The sequence below is a fragment of the Cynocephalus volans genome, chromosome 9, assembly GCF_027409185.1.
Source record: "Cynocephalus volans isolate mCynVol1 chromosome 9, mCynVol1.pri, whole genome shotgun sequence".
NCBI lineage: Eukaryota > Metazoa > Chordata > Mammalia > Dermoptera > Cynocephalidae > Cynocephalus > Cynocephalus volans.
Window position 1 is genome coordinate 2755413 of NC_084468.1, and position 21116 is coordinate 2776528.

Here is a 21116-nt window from a genome sequence, read left to right on the forward strand (position 1 = left end):
CCTGATGCTGGGCACTCCTGTTAATTTGAGGGATGCAAAGGAATGAGAAATATTAATTTAAAAAACAAGCTAAATGCATTGACTATAATGGGATTCTGATTTTAACATTTAAAGAAAATTAATCTATAGAAAAGGTGTTAGATATTTATTGCTGCATTTTAAAATAGATTCCTGTTTGACTGCCATTCTTTTTAAAAAATAACTTTTGTGGAGTTTTTAACCATTAAACTAGCATCACATGTTTATCATGGAGAATTTACAAAAACTAAGTAAACAGAATAAAATAAAATCTCCTGTGATAATACTACTCAAAAGTAACTTGTTCTGTTACGTTTTGGTCTTGGTTTAACACTTTCTCTATACCTATATAAAAACATATTTATTTCTTTGTTACAAGTGTCATAACTTATACATATTGCTGCCACAAAGCAAAGCAGTGTTAAACACTCCGAACCAGAAAAGGAAGTAGGCTTCTTCAATTGAACTAGATATTATGATAGAGATTTTTTGTGGTGATAGCAATTTATCTATATTCACTTTTTGCTTTTCATTCTCGATATTGAAATATTTTAATTTTGTTCTACTTTTAAGAAATAAATTGATATAATTATGTAATACTGTTTCTCATAGAAATATGAGAGATTAATTTTATAAGTTAATACTGTTGCAAGATCACAAATAAAAATTAATAATTAACGAGATGTGAAGGAATTGATCCCATTTTACAGTTTCTGCCTCGGATTATGAATTAAGATGAAAAGGCTACACACATATTAAAAAATGGATATTTCTTATTTTCGTGTAAATCTTAAGTGGAATTTCTTCACTTAGGATCCATTTACTGTGTGGGATTCATTCATATTTTGGATTCAGGAATTCTGTCAAAACTGTTGCAGTTTTTTTTTCCAATGAACTGTTAAAAATGTGGAGAAACAGCAACTGGAGAACAGCCCTCGCTGGGCCAGCGTGAAGCCTGGGAGGGAGCAGAAGATGCTGTGGACGGGAGTGTCCCTTGCTGCTGTGCCTTATGGTCTTGTGAGGGCGGTGCCATGCTGCCTGTACTGCCCGTGCTTCCCATGTGCCACACTGGGGCCTGTGGGCAGGCTGCCCCTCAACTTCGCCATCAGAAGGAGCCCAAACTCCTCTCTTCCTCCGACCTTTGGCCATTTGCTAGTGTCTGGGGGCTGGACACTACCTTTCCAGTGGGGTCTGACGTGGCACGGCCTCTGCCACAGTGTGCAGTTGAAGGTGTTGGGCTATGCACTGAGTTTCCTGCCTCCTCTGTTGTTTGTGTTCAAACACTGTATGATTTCAGTGAGGTTTATAGTTGGAATTTGTTTTTCCCTTCCGACTCCTTCTTGCCTTTCCTGTGGCGATAATATCGGTTTTATTCTTGTTGCCTTGAAAAATCAATCTTTCACTGTATTTTTCCTCAGTGTCAGAACCTCCATGACTCGGAGCACTTAACGTGGCTCATAGTGAACCACATTCAAGATCTGATCTGTCTGTCCCACGAGCCCCCGGTGCAGGACTTCATTAGTGCTGTTCATCGGAATTCTGCTGCTAGTGGCCTCTTCATCCAGGCAATTCAGTCTCGTTGTGAAAATCTTTCCACAGTAAGTCTTCACACTGCAACTTATGACCAGTCAGTTTTTTCTGCCTTAAAAATGGAGTATTGGAGTTCTTTAAGTGCTAATTTCGGTTGGCCAAATAATCAGGTCTTGTTTCTTTTCTTCTCTCCAACGTTAGCCCACCACTCTGAAGAAGACTCTCCAGTGCTTGGAAGGTATCCACCTCAGCCAGTCAGGTGCTGTGCTCACGCTGTATGTGGACAGGCTTCTGTGCACGCCCTTCCGTGTGCTGGCTCGCATGGTGGACACCCTCGCCTGTCGCCGGGTAGAAATGCTTTTGGCTGCAAATTTACAGGTACTGAACGAAACACTGATATTGATTGATACTGAAAACTTAGTAGGGCAAGCAAATCAATTGGCCAGGTTTTTTTCTCCATAGGCGTGGTCTTCATGTGAACACTGATAGAAACATGCATCACATGTACAGACTTGTCATTCCTTGTATGTCTAACGATTTCTTGTACTTTCTTCTAGTCTGACCTTGCCACGATAAGCTATACGCTTCAGTTGTTCCTTTTAAAATGAGTGCGAGTTTATTGTGGTTTGTTATATGTTATAAACCTGCTGATGGGTTCTTGTCTATTTAGAGCAGCACGGCCCAGTTGCCAGTGGAAGAACTAAACAGAATCCAGGAATACCTTCAGAGCAGCGGGCTCGCTCAGAGGTAATGCTGGAAACACAGGGGCCCTTGTGTTAGGATACCCCATGATATGAAGACTTAGCTTTGAATGGGTATAAATTCACAGGATGAGAAGTTGATGTGCTTTCTAGATTAGTGTACTGCAGAAGTGCCATAATAAGAAGACATCCTAAATTTAAAGCAATCGAATCTCACCTTATAGAACTAAACAACAGTATCATTTCTCACACAGAAGTGGAGGCGTGCTTGCACTTCTGTTGGCTATGTGAGAGGTGGCAGGCGTTTGTATTGTCTCTGCTCACGGCCCTAGGGTGAATGGGAATGTGAGTCGTCAGCTGTATTTTAGCAGGGTCAAAGAGCATAATCTGATTGCTAAAGAAGAGGTGGCAAATCCAAGAGATATTTCCCAGTTCTTGGCATGCAAGAATTATATCTGCATCTTGTTAAAATTCTATCTCTTCATAACTATTTAATTACCAAATTTTGCAAAGTCTTTTAGAAGCCCTCATCAGAAATCCTTACATCTATTATGTGAGTATATTTCCATGACTGCAAAATAAAGAGAAGCTTCTACCCTTTTTCCTCCATGGGGTTGGGGGTGGGGTGAGAGTGGTGGGAGGACTGTGAGAAAGAGAAAGAATATAATTATTATACTGTGATTTCAATCTTAAGAGTACCTTGTTGATGGTGTCTTTAAATGGGTGAGGCACAGTTCGGTGGGCAGTACGCAGTTTGGGGTGATATTTCAGTCTGCAGGGCCAAGTTATGTTGTAACTTGCATTATGAAGTTGTCACCCTCATAGTGGATGGTGGGAGACTGAACTATTTCTGTTTTTTGACCTTTGATTTAGTCTTTAGCCCAGATGAGGAAAATTATAAAAGATTATATCTTGTGCCAGATGAGGCAAGTATTTTATGAAATGACCGTAAATTAGTATACATTGTATCTTATTCAGAGATTAAATAGGACAGTTCTTGCACTTGGATCTTAGAATAGATGATCTATTTTGCATTCATTTATTAAAAATGCCTTTATTAGCTTTTAGATCATGTATTGCCTGTTGCAACGTTTGATTATAAATGAAATTTCTGAAAAATATCAATGGGGTATAAACCGTGATAATTAAAAGTAAACTCAGGCCTGAATTTGTATCGTGACCTGTTTGAGTGTTGATGAGAAATAGCTTTGAAGAGGAAGTTTTAAACAAGTTGCATGTTGCTTTAGGAGGCCACTAATATTCCTTCCTTTATATTGTACATTTCCAGAACCCTGGTTTGCAAAGTTGAGACTAAGCCTAAAAGAAATAAATTGTGCTGTGATTTCATCTGTGTTTGTATTGTAGACACCAAAGGCTCTATTCCCTGCTGGACAGGTTTCGTCTCTCCGCTGTGCAAGACTCACTCAGCCCCTCCCCTCCGGTCACTTCCCACCCACTGGATGGGGACGGGCACGTGTCCCTGGAAACAGTGAGTCCAGACAAAGTAAGTGTGCAGCATGTTGTGTGTGATGCACAGGGCACTGCACAGCCCCGTCCGCCTGTTGCAAATGCAGTGTGCAGGGGAAGCTCTGCAGAAACTGGGTGTTCTGACGTCTGACCCAGGCCATTAGCAGCTCTGTTTGGGGTGTGGGGTGGAGACATGGGGGGCCATGAAAGATGCTGGTGGGAAAGGCACTGCTGACGAGACTCTTTGCAGGAGTGTGGGATCAGGTGGTCAGTGGGTGGATGAGGGCGAGGCCAGCTGCAGGGTGGGCTCACGGTTGCGTGGGCCGCTGCCTCTCCTGCTCCTCTGGCCTCCTGCCAGTCAATGTCACCAATGCCAGTGGCGACCGCACCACTCCCACCCCAGAGTTTGGGACCATCTAGAGCCTTAGAGCATTGGTATGCTACTTTCCTGGAAAGAGTTCAGTTTAAATGTGAACTTAGATTTCAAAAACCAGCAGCCAGGTACAGGAAGGCAAAGGTTCTGTCCTGTATTCGCGAGCTGTGTTTGTTAAGCACCTCCTCTACCCTGGCTGCTAGGGAGGGGTGAGCAAGCAGCCCCCCAGTAGGTACGATGTCAAGAGGGGAAGAGGCTGAGGGAACAGGGAGAAGGGGCTGCTGGCCCTTAGTACCTTAGGTGAGTTTGGAAGGACTATTGGAAATCCACCATGTGAAGGGGGCGAAGGAGGGGCGCCAGGCAGGTAACAACAAGTCCAAAGGAAAGACCTGTGGTCTGAGCTGCAAGTCCAGAGCATGCCAGAGCCCACATTGCCAGCCGAAGCCCAGTGTTGCCAAGCACAGTTGTAGTCGGGGGGTGAAGTCCCTCGAACGCTGCCCAGTTGCATTCCACTTATCTGCCCTTCTCTTCTTCTCAGGACTGGTACATTCGTGTTGTCAGATCCCAGTGTTGGACCAGGTCAGATTCTGCACTGCTGGAAGGTGCAGAGCTGGTGAATCGGATCCCTGCCGAAGACATGAGTGCCTTCATGATGAACTCGGTACGGGGGCAGCGGGAGGCCAGGGGATCCCAAGCTTTCACTGTTGCTTCCACGTTGGATTTCTTTCATCATCATGTGACAGCACGGGTTGGGGGACTCTAATCAAGACGGCAACAGCACCTTATTTCAGCCACGTTAGAATTCAAAAGGAGGCAAATTGTTTTTAACTCAGTCTTCCATGCATTTAAAGAAAATGTGGGTGTTAGATTACAGTCAGTTATTAATTGTTTGTTCTCATGATAATGAGGAAAGGTATTAGATTGGTGTCTGTTTTAATTTAGGATCTTTAAGATGGAAAGTACCCCTGCAATGATTAAGACACACAAGATAGAAATAAAGGTTTTTATTACTTATAGGTCCTGGGGGGTACATGGCACACTCAGAGGACACACACACACACACACACACACACACACACCCACACACCCACACCCACCCACACACCCCCACCCACACCCACACCAGTTCAGGGAGCCCCAGGGGGAATGGAGCATGCACCACGGTGCTTGCCTTTACAAGCCTGGGGTCCAGGGTGGAGAACACAGGCGTCAATGGAGCTGGGTATCCACTGGGGAGTTTAAAGCAATCAGGTGTGGAATCTGAAACAAACTGATGCAAACCCTTTCCCTGGAGCAGGTGTTATCTGCTCGAGGGAAAAATCCAGCTAGCCCCAAAGCGGGAAGTATGGTTTGGGGCCAGAGCTATCTTTTCTCAGCCACAGGAAAGGAAACGGAAACTTATCATCTAAGCTAGATGACCAAACACAGAATGGACACCAAGGCAGTGCGTTTGCCATAGGCTTGAACCCAATGTCGTGAGCAGGGTTTATGTACCTTGTTCATGGTGTTCTGGAAAGTGGTCTTTAGTAGTAGAGTAGCCCCCTGCCATAGTGAGGGCCCCGCTCCCCACTAGGTGTAGTGAGGTTCCCTTTCCCCATTCCCCCCACTAGGTGTAGTGAGGTTCTCCCTGCCCCCAGATGTCAGAGGGCACACCGTGCTGAGCTGGCCTGGGAGGCCTTGCAGAGCATTGGCTTCCCTGTTCTCCGCTCTTTGGTGGGTCCTGTGAGGAGTGGAGGCCACTCACTTGGGAATGGTTCAGCCACCAGGACAAGGAGCTCACCGAACCTTTTGGTGGCATAGCTCTAACTCGAGCCTTACCAAATGGGAATGAGGAAGTGGGCCCCTGGGAAAGGGATGGCTTGGGGTGGGACAGGGAAGCAAGTGACTCAAAGAATGGGGACTAGGCACTCATGTAAAGGGACTCTGGGGTAAGGCAACACAGCAGTACATTCTCAAGCACGAATTATTGGTTAGTTTGAAAATAAGAACTGCACTGAAAAAAACCAGGAGAATTGGTCCAAAATTAATGTGCTAAAGTTCAGTTTATCTTAAGACTCATACAATGAAAACTGATTGACTGAATGATAAATTTGCTCAGTGACCAATTTGTTGGATTTTCCAAGTTCCAAGTTCACTAATTGAGCTTTTAATAGCTTTAATGGTCTGGATGTGATGGGAAGGTTCATTTTTAGACACTGACTATGAAATATGCTTTCCTGAATAATAAGCTAAGATTGATGCTCTACCTGAAAAATTGACCTCCCAAAAAAATCCTTAAGTGACTGAAAAAAGTTGGCAAAACACACAGTACAAATTGTCATATGAAATGCCATTTTTTCCAACCAAAATTTAGCATTTATGTGGCTACTTTGACTTATCTCAGATGCTTTTGAATATCTTTTTCAAACTTTAGGAATGTTTGGTGTTTCACTGATTTCTCAGATGACCCATTAATTCTGATTTTCTATTTTTATCTATTACAATTTTGCCTAATAAGATTTTTATTTTAACCAAATCCAAGAGCATAAAATAATAAAAATATTACTTTAAAATTAAAGTACATCCAAAAACCAGAAGTATATTTTACTGAGCATATGTTAAATGGAATTATTCATATATTTATAGAGACATAGAATAGAGTATTTTAAAAAAATATTCTTTATGGTGTACAGTAGTCCCCACCCTTATTCGTGGGTTCACTTTCCACATTCTCAGTTACCCGCGATTAATTGTGGTCTGAAAACAGATAAGTGAAGTACAATAAATTATTTTGAGAGAGAGAGAGAGACCATGCTCACATAACTTTTATTACAGTATGTTGTTAAAAATGTTGTATTTTGTTATTAGTTGTTAATCTCTTACTATATCTGCTTTATAAATTAAGCTTCATCATAAGTATGTATATGGGAAACAGTATACATAGGGTTTGGTACCATCTGTGGTTTCAGGTGTCTGTGGGGGTCTTGGAGCACATCCCCAAGCGTAATGGGCTGCTGTATTAATCTGCAGGGTATCAGGAATGTTGGCATAGTCCTTTCCTCTGTTGTGGTCTTCTTTCCTGTTTCAAAGCTCATCGTCTTTGTTGTTGTTGGCTCAACCTTTGATGCTCTGATTTCAGGAGTTCAACCTAAGCTTATTAGCTCCATGCTTAAGCCTGGGCATGAGTGAAATTTCTGGTGGCCACAAGAGTCCTCTTTTTGAAGCAGCCCGTGGGGTGACTCTAGACCGTGTGAGCAGCGTTGTTCAACAGCTTCCTGCTGTCCACCAGGTCTTCCAACCCTTCCTGCCCACAGAGCCCACAGCCTACTGGAGCAAGCTGAATGATCTATTTGGTAATTCAAATGAAAACTTGCCTTATTTTTAAAAAGCATTGCAAGGCCAGTACAATATTTTGCACCAAGTAACTGTACAACAAACGCTGTTTAATACATTGCAAGAATTTGCAAAGGCACCTGAGAAACAGCACTGGGGTTCTTAGCTCTAAATTTTTTTGTGTGTTTGCCACTTAGACAAGCCTGTAAGGAAGGCTAGGCCCAACTTCAGGCCAGGTGCAGGTCCAGCATGCCGTGCTGTCCTGTGGCGTGTGCAGTTGTGCCTGGTTGAGGAGCAGCATCTTGAGCTTTCATCATGTTCTCAGAATTACTTGACTGCCTTTCCAGTGTAGAAGTCCTGTGTTCACAGGCACACCTGCTGAATGAAGATCTCTTTCAGGGGATGCCACGTTTTATCCGTCCCTGACCACTCTGGCCCGGGCCCTGGCGCAGTACCTGGTGGTGGTCTCCAAACTACCTGTCAGTTTGCACTTTCCTCCTGAGAAGGAGAGGGACATGGTGAAGTTTGTGGTGATGACCCTCGAGGTAAGCGGCAGCTCAGAAACCTGGTGTTTCTGTGGGGAGGTGACACATGACCAGCACTAGAGAGAGTAAAGCAGGCCTATTTGAAAACCAAGAGCTCTGGCCAATCTGGTGTACTGTTCTGCTCCATTGCAATGACAGTGCTCATCAAGTTGTCCTGGCCATCCCTCACTTTACAGAGAGCTCTCACACCTTCACCGCCCTGGCCCCAACAGTCACTTGGCAAGATGGCCCATCTTACGTACTCTACAAATGTGGTGTGGATCCTGATTTTAGACTTAAAAAATAATAATCCAGGAAGTGTGTTATGTTTTAAATTGAGCAGTAAACCTGGGCATTTCAGCCATGAGGGATTGAATGCTTGGTTTGTGTCAGCCCCTATGATTGCCAAAGCAGTGTGTGTGTGCTACGGGCGCATTGCCTTTCCTGCAGCTTCTGGTGAATAGAGTTGGGCCTGAACTCTTACGGAGCCAGAGCTGCACTGCCCGTCTTCAGCAAGGGCACACCCGGCTGGTGCAGCACAGGCTCCGCCTGCCACCTCACACTGAGGAAACCCCGAGTGAGCATTCGCTCTGAGCCAGGCCGGGTCACACAGTCTGTGATCCTGCCCTTGGGTTTCAGCCTAGTGGGAAGACTGGAAAGCAAACATATGATTACAGTAAAGAGCGATTGCTACCAATTATATTATGCGCCTGCTGCACGTGGGATGAAATACTTTGTTTATCATCTTGTTTGGTTCTCACAACAGCCCAGTGAGGTGGACACTGTTACTCCATCTTTCTTAGAGAGGTTCCGTGACGTGCACAGGTTCACCCAGCTGGGAAGTGGCCAGTCCAGCATTTGAACCCAAGGCCTGCCATCCCCAGAGTCACGCTCTCAAATTCTACCTCTGTGCCTGTGACAGAGGCAAGGCCTGATGCTGTGGGTGCCCTAGGGAAGAGCCTCTGTCCTGGAGGCCATGCGACCCAGGAGAGTTTTCTAGAGAAGTCCACCGAGCTGAAGGAAAGAGATGCAGCCAGAACAGGGTGGGCATTCTGGCAGAGAGGGGAGTTGGTGGGTCAGGACCGAATGGGAGGGAGCCAGGGTGGATGCCCAGGACAGCTAGGTCAGAGCCATCCTTCTGGACCTGCTGGCCTCTTGATGCGTTGAACAGTTCCACCCCAGCTATGAGTCACACTGCTTCCCTCGAGCCCCCCAAGTCAGGAGGCACATGTGTGGATGTTCTTCAGCACAGACTTTCCCTCCTAGGCCCTGTCATGGCATTTGATCCACGAGCAGGTCCCACTGAGCTTGGATCTCCAGGCGGGGCTAGACTGCTGCTGCCTGGCCCTGCAGCTGCCCAGCCTCTGGAGTGTGGTCTCCTGTGCAGAGTTTGTGACCCACGCCTGCTCTCTCATTCACTGCGTGCGGTTCGTGCTGGAGGCCAGTAAGTCCATGTCTGTGAATGGGTTTCTTGTCCTCGGTCAGCTGAACCAGTAATCAGCAGCAAATCTAGTAAAAACATTTTTGTTTTGTGCCACCTATTTGGCAGTTATGTAAGTTACGCACTGGGGTAGAGAGGTGGGTAAAATGTAGGCCTTGCTTTAGGAAGGGCCTGTCTCTGAATCTCCAGCATCTTGGAGTCTATACCAGAATTTCACTTGAACTTGCCAGCTTTCATAAAAGTACTTCTAAATTTAACGTCCATTTGACCTCTGGTCCTAGTTCCATGGATTTAGTCCTAAATGATCATAAGATAAATAAGATTCCATTCAAAAAATCATTTGTTTTAGAGTAGAAATTGTTTCTATACTGCATTATAATACTAATATATTGTAAAATAAAAGTGATTTATTCTTTTCAAGGAACAGTGTCCTCAACAAGGGTTATTTGCCAAGATTTTTTAAAAATTGAACATTATAGTTTACATGTTAGAGGGCGTTTTGAAGTTTTGCATTTTTAAATTAAACATAATAGAGTGATATTTTGATGTTTTATTATTTAAATTGTTTTCATGTGTGCATTGTAGTCAACTTGAAAACAAAAATCCAGGGATTAATTTTTAAAAGCCAAACTTCTTGAGGGTTACAGTGATGCTTTTAGTAAGAATGAATCATGAGCTGTCTGATAAACCCTTCAGGGTTAGAGATGGCAGACAGCAGACGCTGGGGGGACTTGGAAATCTGAATGTGGAAGTGTAAATCTGCAAACATGTACGATTAACCAAGAGATTGCTACCAAGTCTAGTATGGTTTCGTCCAGGTTGAGTGTCCCTTATCCAGAATGCTTGGGACCAAAAGTGTTTCGGATTTTGGATTTGTTCAGAGTTTGAAATATTTGCATTATACTTACTGGCTCACATCCCTAATTTGAAAATCCCAAATCCAAAATGCTCCAATGAGCATTTCCTTAAGTGTCATGTCTGTGCTCAAAAAGTTTTGGATTTTGGTGCAGTTTGGATTTTTGGATTAGAGACATTCAACCTGTATTTTCTATTTGTCCAAAATTGGTTCTAGGGAATCTAGACCTCATTTGACATGGTCTGTCACTTTGAATTTTCATGAGGCTGCACAAGTGGACTGATACAAGTGTTTGGGAGTTATGTTTGTTCTGTTGTAATTTTAGTTGCAGTGCAGCCTGGAGACCAGCTTCTTAGTCCAGAAAGAAGGACAAATACTCGAAAGGCTGTCAGAGAGGACGAAATTGGTTCAGACACACAGAGTAAGTCCCAAGACCCATCTTTCTTACCTGGGTTTCTTCTGGGACTTGATATTCATTTTCATTGTAAAGTGGTAAATGTGGACTCTCATAAGCTTGCTTTAACTGGGTGTCCTATCACTTATCCCTAAACTTGAGGGGGACTTTAGCCCGTTGTTTTCTGCATGCTCTTTTCTCTGCTTAACCACCCTGTGAACAGCCAGGTTGTCACACTGCTGGGAAGCCCTCCCTGATCTGCATCCTTCCCTGCAGATTGGGGTCTGCACCTCCTCTGGGAGCTCCCACCCAGTGTCAACACTTTCCACACTGTCAGTTGCTCTGTGCTCCTTGAGGGCAGGGAGCATGTTTTCCTTCTTTGCATTCTCGGAAATTAATGCCTGGCCCATTGTAAGTGATTAGCACACGTTTGTTGAATGGTGAGTGAGTAAATAGAAATAGCAGGGAACTTGAAGTCAGTGGAAATAGTCACATGAGTGTTTGGTGACCTGAGTGTCTAGTTCAGCCATCTCTTTTGGTAGATTTTTAAAAGAAAATTCCTGCTCTTCCTAGAGAAAAAAGAACATCCAAATCCCAGTCATTTAAACCTATTCTAGGCTTAGACACATACCATAGCTTTTCATGTCTTTTCCTCCTGATTCTAGAGTTAGGTATTTTACTATGAAAATGATGGCAAGGCCGGTCGGGAGGAGAACTTTTTGGCCAGTGGACTAACTCCTTGTCCTCACAGAGCCTCCAGGCTTCTGGGGCCATTTCAGCTCCTTCACTCCAGGGTCTGGCTGGGAATGTCACCTGCAGCCTGTCCCAAAAGGTGGGAAGATATGCCTCACCAGGTGGTCTTGTGTGTCTTTTGTATGGAGCACTCTTACTCGGAATACCATGCGTCTTCTCCATGTTCCATGGCTCAAGAAATAAGCCTTTTTAGCCATGAGTGTGTAAACACTTTGGATCAGCTGTAATGCAATCCTAGTTATGGATGGAGCGTTCCTGTCTTTAGTCTTAAGTGTAGTATCTAGTTCAATGTTTGAGGTTTGTACTTGCACAGTGATCCATAAGCAATGGCATTTCAGTACACAGCCAAGCTCTTCTCTAAACTTTTATCTCGAAACTCTATGGTTCTTTCAGCCCTTAGTTTGTGATTTCATGATTTCTTGTTGATAGCTGAGGAATATGACGGCATCCACCTCCCGGCTCAGCTGTTTCCTAGCTGAATGGCAGCTCAGGTTATTTATCCTGTGCTTTTGCAGTGAGGTGAGGAAGAGTACCAACCGTATAGAGCTGGTATGAGGATTACCTAAATTAATCCATGTAAAGTACCTGGAACAAATGCCAATCTTGTTATAAGAGCTCAGGAGATGTTACTACGATTTTAGTTATAATTCGAACTTTCATTGCTCTAAAATAGTTAAGACATTTCAAGGGATTGGATCAGAGTAGGCTAGCCACTGGCTGGAGCGTATTTAGTTTGGGTTAATTGTGCTTATTCTCCACGGCCCTTCTTAAAGACTGTCCAGTTGATATTATGAAAGCCAACCTGGTTTCTCTTAGTTTGGGGTTGGATTTCTTGAGTCCAGTAAGAAGTCTTTCTCTGTATTAGGAAGTTACCTAAACTGTTGAATCTTCACGGACTGAGGGTAATATCCATTCACTAAACATTTATCAACTCAATGAAAAATTTTCTATTGCATACTATGTGCCACACTCAAAGTGAATAAGAAGTAGTCCCTGTCCTCTAGAAGCTGATAGGCCAGTGCCGTGGTCTTTACCTGAGGGTGTGGAGTTCTTCTCAACCTTCTCCCACAGGGGTTCCCATCAGAACCCCACCCTAGCCCCTTGAGAACCCCTGACCCAGGGGAGATGTTTAGCCAGGGCCACAGCATGGTCTCTGCATACTAGCTTAGGGACAAGCACCAGCTCCTAGGAGAGCCAGAGAAAGCCACAGGGCGGTGGAGGCCTGGAAGCAAGTGTGAAACTCAGGAAGTACAAGATTGCTTTTAGCTGCATTAGCAAGTTGCTGCCAGCTGCATCATGGAGGGCAGGCGAGAGGGCCTGGGTCAGAGGCAGAAGCTCGAGTTCAAGACCTTCACAGCAGTCCTGTCAGAAATAGAGAGATCACGTGGTTTAGACTGACAGGAAGGAGGTCAGTCTGCAGGCTTCAGTGACCAGCTCAAAGTCTAGGTGCACTCTGGCTTGAGCACCTCTTTGTAGGGTCGTGCTTTCTCATGGGGCGGGTTTGGAGTGTGTTTTGACAAAAAGTCCTCTCCGCCACGGTTGCTTCTTCAGGTCCTAAGTATATCATCACGGCCTGCGAGATGGTGGCAGAAATGGTGGAGTCTCTGCAGTCGGTGTTGGCTTTGGGTCATAAGAGGAACAGCAGTGTGCCAGCGTTCCTCACCCCTGTGCTCAAGAACATTGTCATCAGCCTGGCCCGCTTGCCCCTTGTCAACAGCTACACACGCGTGCCCCCTCTGGTGAGTCTGGCCCCTTCTTTTGAGAAGACCAGAATAAAATGAAGTCACAGGCAAGCCTCTGGACTGGCCATGTTCCACAGGGTGAAACAGTCTCAGCTGCCCAGGTGCTTCCATGCAGTGGCCACACGTCTTGTCGCCTGTGGCTATGGCCATGGGTGGCTTCCTTGGGCGTATCGTGTGGTGATTTTCTAAGTTGAGGTGAAGTGTTATATCACTAGGTAAAATTTCATCTCCTATAATAGATTAATGTTAGATGTGATTCTGAAGTAATCAAACTAATTTCTTTAGTGGCAGACCAGAGATTACACCTGCTCAAGTGAGTATTTCTTCTAAAGGTGGTTGCCCTTGGAGATTGTTCGTGCATTTTGGCAAAACCACTTTTGCAATTCTTCTTTTAAAATTGTCTTCAGAATCAGTTTAGAATAGGCATGATTGGGCTGGCCTGTTACTCATTTGGTTAGAGGGCAGCCTTATAACAATGAGGTCACAGGTTCGGATCCCAGTACCAGCCAGCCACAAAAACAGTGCTGCTACTACTACTACTAATAGGCATTATTGATGAGAACTCTTGTTTCAGATAATAGAATCAGTAGGTAAAGGTTAGCCAGAACAGAGAAAGGTCCCAAGGGAAGGGGCTTGTTTCTGCCTGGAGAGGGGGTGTACGCCTGCCACCTGGCACGGCCTCCCTGTGTGTGTGCGTGTGTTCATGTGGGAGATTTTGGGGAAGCTTGCGTTGAGGAAGTAGTGGTTTGATCCTGCAGGATGAGGAGGGTTTTGCTGTGGAGGCTGAAATTATTCCAGATGGAGGGCCCATTCCAAGGAAGAGCCCAGCAGGCTGACAGTGCAAGCACAGGTAGTTGCTGGTGTTTCTGGGAAGAGGAGGAGCCGTTGGAGAAGCTGCCTGTTGTGACCGTACAGGGCTTGCTCTCAGCCCCTTCTCTGCACACAAGGAGTCCCTGGTTCTGAGTATGTGGTTCTGAGACTGACTGCTCCTTTGGAAGCGCATGGGGAGAAGATGCAGGAAGGCACAGTCTAGAGGTCACGTTGTCTGGAGCACACTCCAAGGATATGCCAGCATGGGCTGTGTGCTGTAGATAGCACTCCAGCAAGGGCTGTTAATTTACACCAGGGAGTGCCCTGAAGTGTCCTCATCTGGAAGGTGGCTGTGACAGGCACCACATAGCCTCCCTCTGGAAGTGCACAGAGATTTTTGTGGGTAGCATAAGAGATTTAAAGAGGGTCTCCTGTGGCGAAGTGAGAGATCGGCTGGCCGTTATCAAAGGCCTCTCTGCCCTCACACAAACCCATAGCTGGCTACAGGAATCCAGAGCAGGGCTCTTGGCTTGGGGCTCCATTGGGTCCTCTGTCGCTGAGCTTGCTGGGTGGTCTGCTGATCTTGCTACTGGAACAGTGTCAGGTCTGCCTCCGGGCATCCTTCTGTCCATGGTGCTTGTTGGAGCACTTCACAGACAGAGCGCTGGACTTCTTGGAGTTTACAGAAGTGGGTAGTGTGGTTCTTTTTCTGGCCTGCTTGCCACTACGCTCTTCTGTGTGAGACTGAACCTCGCTGACATTTGTCTTTACTCTGACATGCCACCTGTTACTTGTGGACGAGAGTACAGTCTGTGCTCCTCTGCCTCTCCCAGCAGTTCCATGGAGAACCTGATGGTCAAGGACAGCGGGCCTCAGCCTGGGGGAAAGGTGGTGGGCCTGGCCCAGAGGACAAGATGAGGATGGAGAGCAGGGGGAGGAGGAGATTTGGGAGGTGGACTGATGGCGAAGAAGTCCAGGGCGAAGGACTCTGAGCTGCTTTTGGGAAGGAGCGCACTGGCTCTTGGCGGGTCTGTGGGAGTGGGAGGGGGCAGCTGGCCCAGCCTGGCTGGGAGGAGAGGTGTTGCTTGGCTTCTGCACAGTGTAGCTGTCTTGACTCTAGGGGATTACGTTATTTCTTTTTCATCTTCTTAGGTCTGGAAACTCGGATGGTCACCTAAACCGGGTGGTGATTTTGGCACAGTGTTCCCCGAGATCCCTGTGGAGTTCCTCCAGGAAAAGGAAGTCTTTAAGGAGTTCATCTACCGCATCAACACACTAGGTATTCCCACGACTTCTTCAGCATTATCAGATGGTCATCCAGTATCTGCCATGGGAGACCCAAAGCTCCAGCATTGGGGTCTTCTCATTTTATTCCAAGAAAGATTTAGGGATGGCAACCATATAAACCTATGTGAATACATTTTGCAAACTCTGTATTACAGTGAGAAATTAGATCCAAGTGTGTGTGTGTGTGTGTGTGTGTGCGTGCATGCGTGCGTGCGTGCGTATTTAATCCCAGGTCTTTGTATACCAGTCTTGTTTGAAGTCAGGAGAGGTATACATGTAATTGATAACAGGAAGCTGAATTCTGTCTTCAAATTATGCACTTGAGCTAAATAGCAGGAGGGATTTTTCTCCAAGTGCTGTCTTGTGTTCACCAGCTGATCCTGCTGTGTTGTCACTGAATGAGCAGAGCAAGGAAGGTGGTGGGCTCAGTCTCCTGGTACTGACCTTCCCGGGAGCCAGGACAGTGATGTGCATAAAAAGTAGACTTGGGAGTCGGACAGCGCTGGGCCCTGCTACTAACCTCTTAGTTGTGTGCTGCGAGGCAGGTCATTTTAACCTCTAGGACCCTCAGTTTTGTCGTCCGTAAAACAGGGATCATGACTATTTCATGAGAATAGTTGCTCATTTAGAAATTAAAGAGGTGCACCTAGCTCATAGTATGTCAATAAATGGTAGCATTAGTAGGCTTCCTGTCAGGATTCTTCTCTGCTTTCTGAAGAACAGTGTAAGATGCCTCGTTTTGTCCATGTTTTATGGCCGGAGGCATGTTCCGGTGGTGGGGTTGTCACCAGTAAATCTTGAGTGGCTGAACCCTGCTGTGGCGTTTCGTAAAAAGTTCATCTCATCCTGGGAAACCCTTGGTGGGCTGTCTGATTCCACCATTGGGTCCACCCACCGTCCCTTGGGCTTCTGCAGATTTTGTGCTTATTTTGGTCCCAGAAGTTTCTGGCAGCAGACACCGTTTGCTTGTACCTTCCTCTTTAGTCAACGAGGCATTTCATTTTCCTGTCCAAAATGAAGTGTGTGCAGGTGTCTGACACCAGCTACCTTGAGAAGCTTTTCCTCTTTCCCCTCCTCGAAGGCTGGTATCAGGCAGCCTCCCAGTCCCTTCCGCTGCTCAGTTCTGGCTCCTTCTCTCACTTGGGTCTCCTCGTTCTTGATCGGTCAGCCAGACCTGCTGACCCATGACAGTGCCACGTCTTTGTCTGGTGTCTGCCCTTGCTCTTGCCTCTTCTTCTTTTTCATCTTTTTCTTCTTTCCGTGCGAACTGTCACGTGTGCCTTTCTGCATCTACATCTATCCTTATCTAATCAGTCAGTCTCTCTTTCTCTCTCTTTCTATATCCAGTTTACCAAGGAGGTCCTGACATTTGGTGCGTTAGTGTTCCTGTCCTCAGCAACCCCCATCCTGTCACTTGTGACCTTAACACGAGTGGCGTGGCCTCCACCTCCCAGGTCATAATAGGGACATTAGGCGCAGGCCTCAGAAACAACTGGTGATGGAATTCCACTTTGAATGTAGGTCATGGATGGCGACACTTGAGAAGTGCCCGTAGATATGCTCCCCCTGAGTCTTGAGTGTTCTGCCCAGCTTACGTTCTCTGTAGAGCTGTTCTTCTAGACAGGGTCAGAGGAACCATTGCTTTAACTTTCTAGTTTTTAAGCTCCATTGAGATAGAATTCACATGCCACACAAATCGCCTGCTTAGAGAGCACAGGTCACAGAGTTGCATAGCCATCGGCCTCACCACTGTTTTGACTTCAGGAGACTTCTGAGCTGCCTTCTGAGCAGGACAGAAGTGGCTCTGATCCCGCTCAAGTGCAGGCCATGTGGACATCCTTTCAGTGTCACTATGTCTACACAGCTGGCCTATGCCACTGACAAGCTGGCCTATGCTACTTGTCATGTAGCTTTGGACAGTGGAGCTGACTTCTTTACTTCGGTTTCCTGGTTGATAAAATGGAGAGAGTAGTGCTCCCTACCATCATAGAATTGTTGTGAGGATTGAAGAATTTGCTGTAAGTGACACCCTGGGAGCATTGCCTGTTCCGCGGTCAGTGCTGTAGCAGTGTAACCATCAACACTGTGTTGACAAGTTTGAGAAGTGGGTGGAACTGTTTAACCTAACATTTGCATTTCTAGGGTGGACCAGTCGTACCCAGTTTGAAGAAACTTGGGCCACCCTCCTTGGTGTGCTGGTGACGCAGCCCCTCGTGATGGAGCAGGAGGAGAGCCCACCGGAGGTGAGGCCACACACCACCATGACTTTGCTGACTACCCCAAGGGGGTCATGGCATTGTGTGTATCTTTGGTGGTGGGCACAAGGAAGGCAGGAAGCTGGTGTTTTTCTGTCTTACCTTATTTTTAAATGAGTAGCCAGATCATATCTTGGCTTACGTTCCAGAGCAAGGGCAGATCTCCCCTAAAAATCTGTCCCATGGGACCTACAGCTGGAGTGCATTTCATTATGGTGCAGTCCACATAAAGGACCAGTTAGATAGTATCCTTTCTTGAAAGTATCTTCAAGTTCTGTTTAATTATCAGTATTCAGAGAGTGTGGATTGAATTAAAATGAAAAGGCACTTTATGAAGACCATGTGTATGTACCTACTTTCATTTTTTAAAGTGTTTTGCAGAGATTTTATTAGGCTTCTTGAAGTGTTAATGATATTGTGTTAGTATGATATTGACAACAACCATGTTCAGGTAAATAAAGCACAGCCTGAGGTGTTAGAAGTCAGGGACCCGGACCCTTGGCTCTGATGGAAGGTGTGGGGTACACTTGCAGAAATGCTGGTTCAAAGGGTGGACGCATGTCATAAGTCATGAAGGTTGTCTTTAAGTTCATCTGTAGAAGCTAGCGGGTTGTCATATGCAGTGCCCCTAAAATTAGTGAGAGGACTTAAAGACAGCTTCTTAAAAAGTAATTTGTATTTTGGAGTTGGGGGACACCTTGCTTTGAAAAGTGGACGTTTACCTGTCAGATCTGTTTCAGGGCCTATGCCGTGGTGTACGCAGGCAGCCAGAAGACCCTGACTGCGGGAAGCCACATCCATCCATGGCACTCGGGCTCCACTTTCTCCCTGCAGGGCCATGTGGCCTATGGGTTCTACCTACCAAGTGGAGGTGGAGTTGGCTGTTGGTGTCTCACTGCTCGTGTTGTTAACGTGTAGGCTGTCCTTCCAGGAAGACACGGAGAGGACCCAGATCAACGTCCTGGCTGTGCAGGCCATCACTTCCCTGGTGCTCAGTGCAATGACTGTGCCCGTGGCCGGCAACCCAGCTGTGAGCTGCTTGGAGCAGCAGCCCCGGAACAAGCCCCTGAAAGCTCTAGATACCAGGTTTGCTTGAGTTCCTGTGTGTCTCCAGGGCATGGCCAATGCTGGGGACAGTGAGGTGCCCCCCCACCCCACCCAGTGACCAGCAGCTTCACCCAGGCCCTTTCCTTTGTTGCCAGAATTGAAAACAAATACACTGCACATGGCTTGCCAGAAGAGGTGCAGATCAAAAAGTGGTCTTATGGCCAGTGACAAGTTGAAAATGCAGCGTGAAAATACCTGAGGTCATTGAGTGTTTAGGGGTAGACTCCAGCAGAGCAAGAGTGAGCAGGCTAATAGAACGCCTGCCTCAGGGTCCTCAGACAGGAGACCACTCTTAAAGTGAGTTTCCTTTAGGCAAAGCAGGAGAGAAGTCCTGGGGTTTTTCACTTGTAAGATTTTGAAGGAACCAAAACGGTCTTTACCTTTGTTCTGAATTTTAGGATCGGGAGGAAGCTGAGCATTATCAGAGGGATTGTGGAGCAGGAGATCCAAGCAATGGTTTCAAAGAGAGAGAATATCACCACCCATCACTTATACCAGGCGTGGGATCCTGTGCCTTCTCTGTCTCCAGCTACTACAGGTACCTGGGGGAAGGAGGCTGTTGAACTTGGGGCAGAATGAGAATATGACCAGCAAACTCACCCCCTGTGAGCCAGGCAGGCCTGGGTTGTGTGGGGAGGCTGTGGTGCCACATACACTACCCTAGTTCATAGGTAGGAGTCTCATTCAGGCCTGGGAAAGTTGTACAGTCTTGAGGAAGTAAAATCTGGAAATGTACTAGAAACACTGTGTCTTGCCAGGCAAGTTGTGGGAAACAAAAGCGTTCTCAGAAGCTGAAAGATGGACAGCCTACGCAGGATTTAAAGGCCCAGTTAGCCACTCACATTGAAAAATCAACAGTTTATCTGAGCAATCTGAATCTCCAGCTTCTCATAAGAAAGCCGATGTGGCAGGAGCGCGGTGCCTTCTCTGACAGCCCCATGGGGCTGGGGCACACCTGTGTCTGCGCTCCCTACTCCCCACACCTGCCCTCTCTGGGGGCTGCTCAGGGCACATACCCCATTAATGCCTGCTCCACAACAGGAGGCACTGGAGTTTGTCACCCTAGGGTAAAGAAGGGAATTTTGTGGATTTTCTTAAAAATTCACATCTTTTGTTTTGCAAATAGTATTAGCATAAAGCTGTGGTTCCCTAGTTTTAGGAGTTGTTAGATGCTGTAAGTTTTAGTACCTCAAAGGCATCTCTTGGAAAAGGTTCTAGGTGGAAGTGCAGTGAGTTGTGTGCCCCCAGATGTTTATGGGGTTTTGAATTAATGAAAAATGGTGTAACTGTCACAGAAGACAGAAGGGAGAGGGTCCTGGGAGATGTACAGACAAATGGCCTGGGAGCTCCGAGGAGAATAGACACTTCCAGGGAGAGAGGTGGGGAAGGCTCTTGGGGAGGGTGGGCTAGTGCTCGATCTGGGGAGGGTTAGCTAGGGGCATCCGACCAGGGTGCTGGTGGCCGGGAGATGGGGGTGCCAGGTGAGGAGGTGAGGATGTCTTCTGGTATGTGGAATGGGGGGCATGAAAGGAGTGTTGAGGGGGGCATCGTCCTACACCCTGCCCCTGCTGGGGGTCCCCAGACAACCTGGGCACTGAGGCATAGTTCCGGAAGGTACTGTTTCCCCCAAGTGGTTGCTGGGGGCCCCACAGAAAGCTTGCTGCTTGGATTGTCGCCTCGCCTGCAGCTACTGGTTCTGTTAAGCTTTTGCAGCTTAGCCTACAACCAGTTCCATTCAGAGTTGGAAACTGAGGGTTGGTAGATGAGTGCTGTAGTCGTGTCTGCTACAGGGAAAGAGTGACAGTCCATCTGCCCACCAGTCCTGCCAGCTTAATGGGTTACAAAGTTTCAAAGAAAACCCCCAAGATCATGGGGCCCTGCACACCCTGGGCATCCTGCCAGCGGTGAGGGCATGCAGCTGGGGCAGTGGTGGGCTGCCCCGCACCATGCTCACGCTCTCGTTGCTTTGCAGGCGCCCTTATCAGCCATGAGAAGCTGCTGCTGCAGATCAACCCCGAGCGCGAGCTGGGGAACATGAGCTACAAGCTGGGCCAGGTCAGTCCCACCAGCGCCATGTCCCCTCCGCAGTCTTTGTTGTCTCTCCTCACACTTCAGCCACTTAATCTGGGAGAAACAAATTTTGTTGAGCTCATTTTTTGAACGAAAGGAAGTTTTGCTTTTGTTTTTGTTTATAGCCTTTATTCCAAAAAGGTTTAAAATATTCCATATATGACGTTACAGATTGAGTTGGAATTAGGAAAGGATTGCAGGATGCAGAGAGATGGGTTGAGGACGTAGCGTGGAGCCAGGTGAGAGCAGCTCAGGCGGGAATGGACACTGGAAAGGGCCCCGCTCTGATGGCCACAGATTTGGCCGCGGCACCCCAGCTTCTGGCTCAGAGAGATGTGGTGACACAGCTTTCAGTGTACAGATGGACAGCATGACCCCTTACTGGGCTGGTCATAATGTTTGGAAACACTTGTTAGTTCTGAGGATTTCCACTTCATAGCTCCCAGCCTGTAGCCTACACAGCAGAGCCCTCTGGA

The 21116-nt window shown here is 46.6% G+C and overlaps 1 protein-coding gene across 3 annotated transcripts in view; it reads left to right on the forward strand.

The window, feature by feature from the left end:
* HTT (huntingtin) overlaps positions 1-21116 on the forward strand; it is a 136866-nt gene that overhangs the window by 102704 nt on the left and 13046 nt on the right. For 2 of the 3 annotated variants that reach the window (XM_063108535.1, XM_063108537.1), the window contains 15 exons: positions 1437-1616; positions 1750-1926; positions 2219-2295; positions 3615-3753; positions 4628-4750; positions 7208-7421; positions 7801-7946; positions 9192-9369; positions 10548-10643; positions 12921-13108; positions 15074-15200; positions 17351-17451; positions 18395-18549; positions 18969-19108; positions 20543-20625. In XM_063108535.1, the coding sequence (XP_062964605.1) occupies positions 1437-1616; positions 1750-1926; positions 2219-2295; positions 3615-3753; positions 4628-4750; positions 7208-7421; positions 7801-7946; positions 9192-9369; positions 10548-10643; positions 12921-13108; positions 15074-15200; positions 17351-17451; positions 18395-18549; positions 18969-19108; positions 20543-20625 (2124 nt within the window). The remainder of the gene's footprint in view (positions 1-1436; positions 1617-1749; positions 1927-2218; positions 2296-3614; positions 3754-4627; positions 4751-7207; positions 7422-7800; positions 7947-9191; positions 9370-10547; positions 10644-12920; positions 13109-15073; positions 15201-17350; positions 17452-18394; positions 18550-18968; positions 19109-20542; positions 20626-21116) is intronic. The other variant, XM_063108536.1, reaches the window with a different exon arrangement.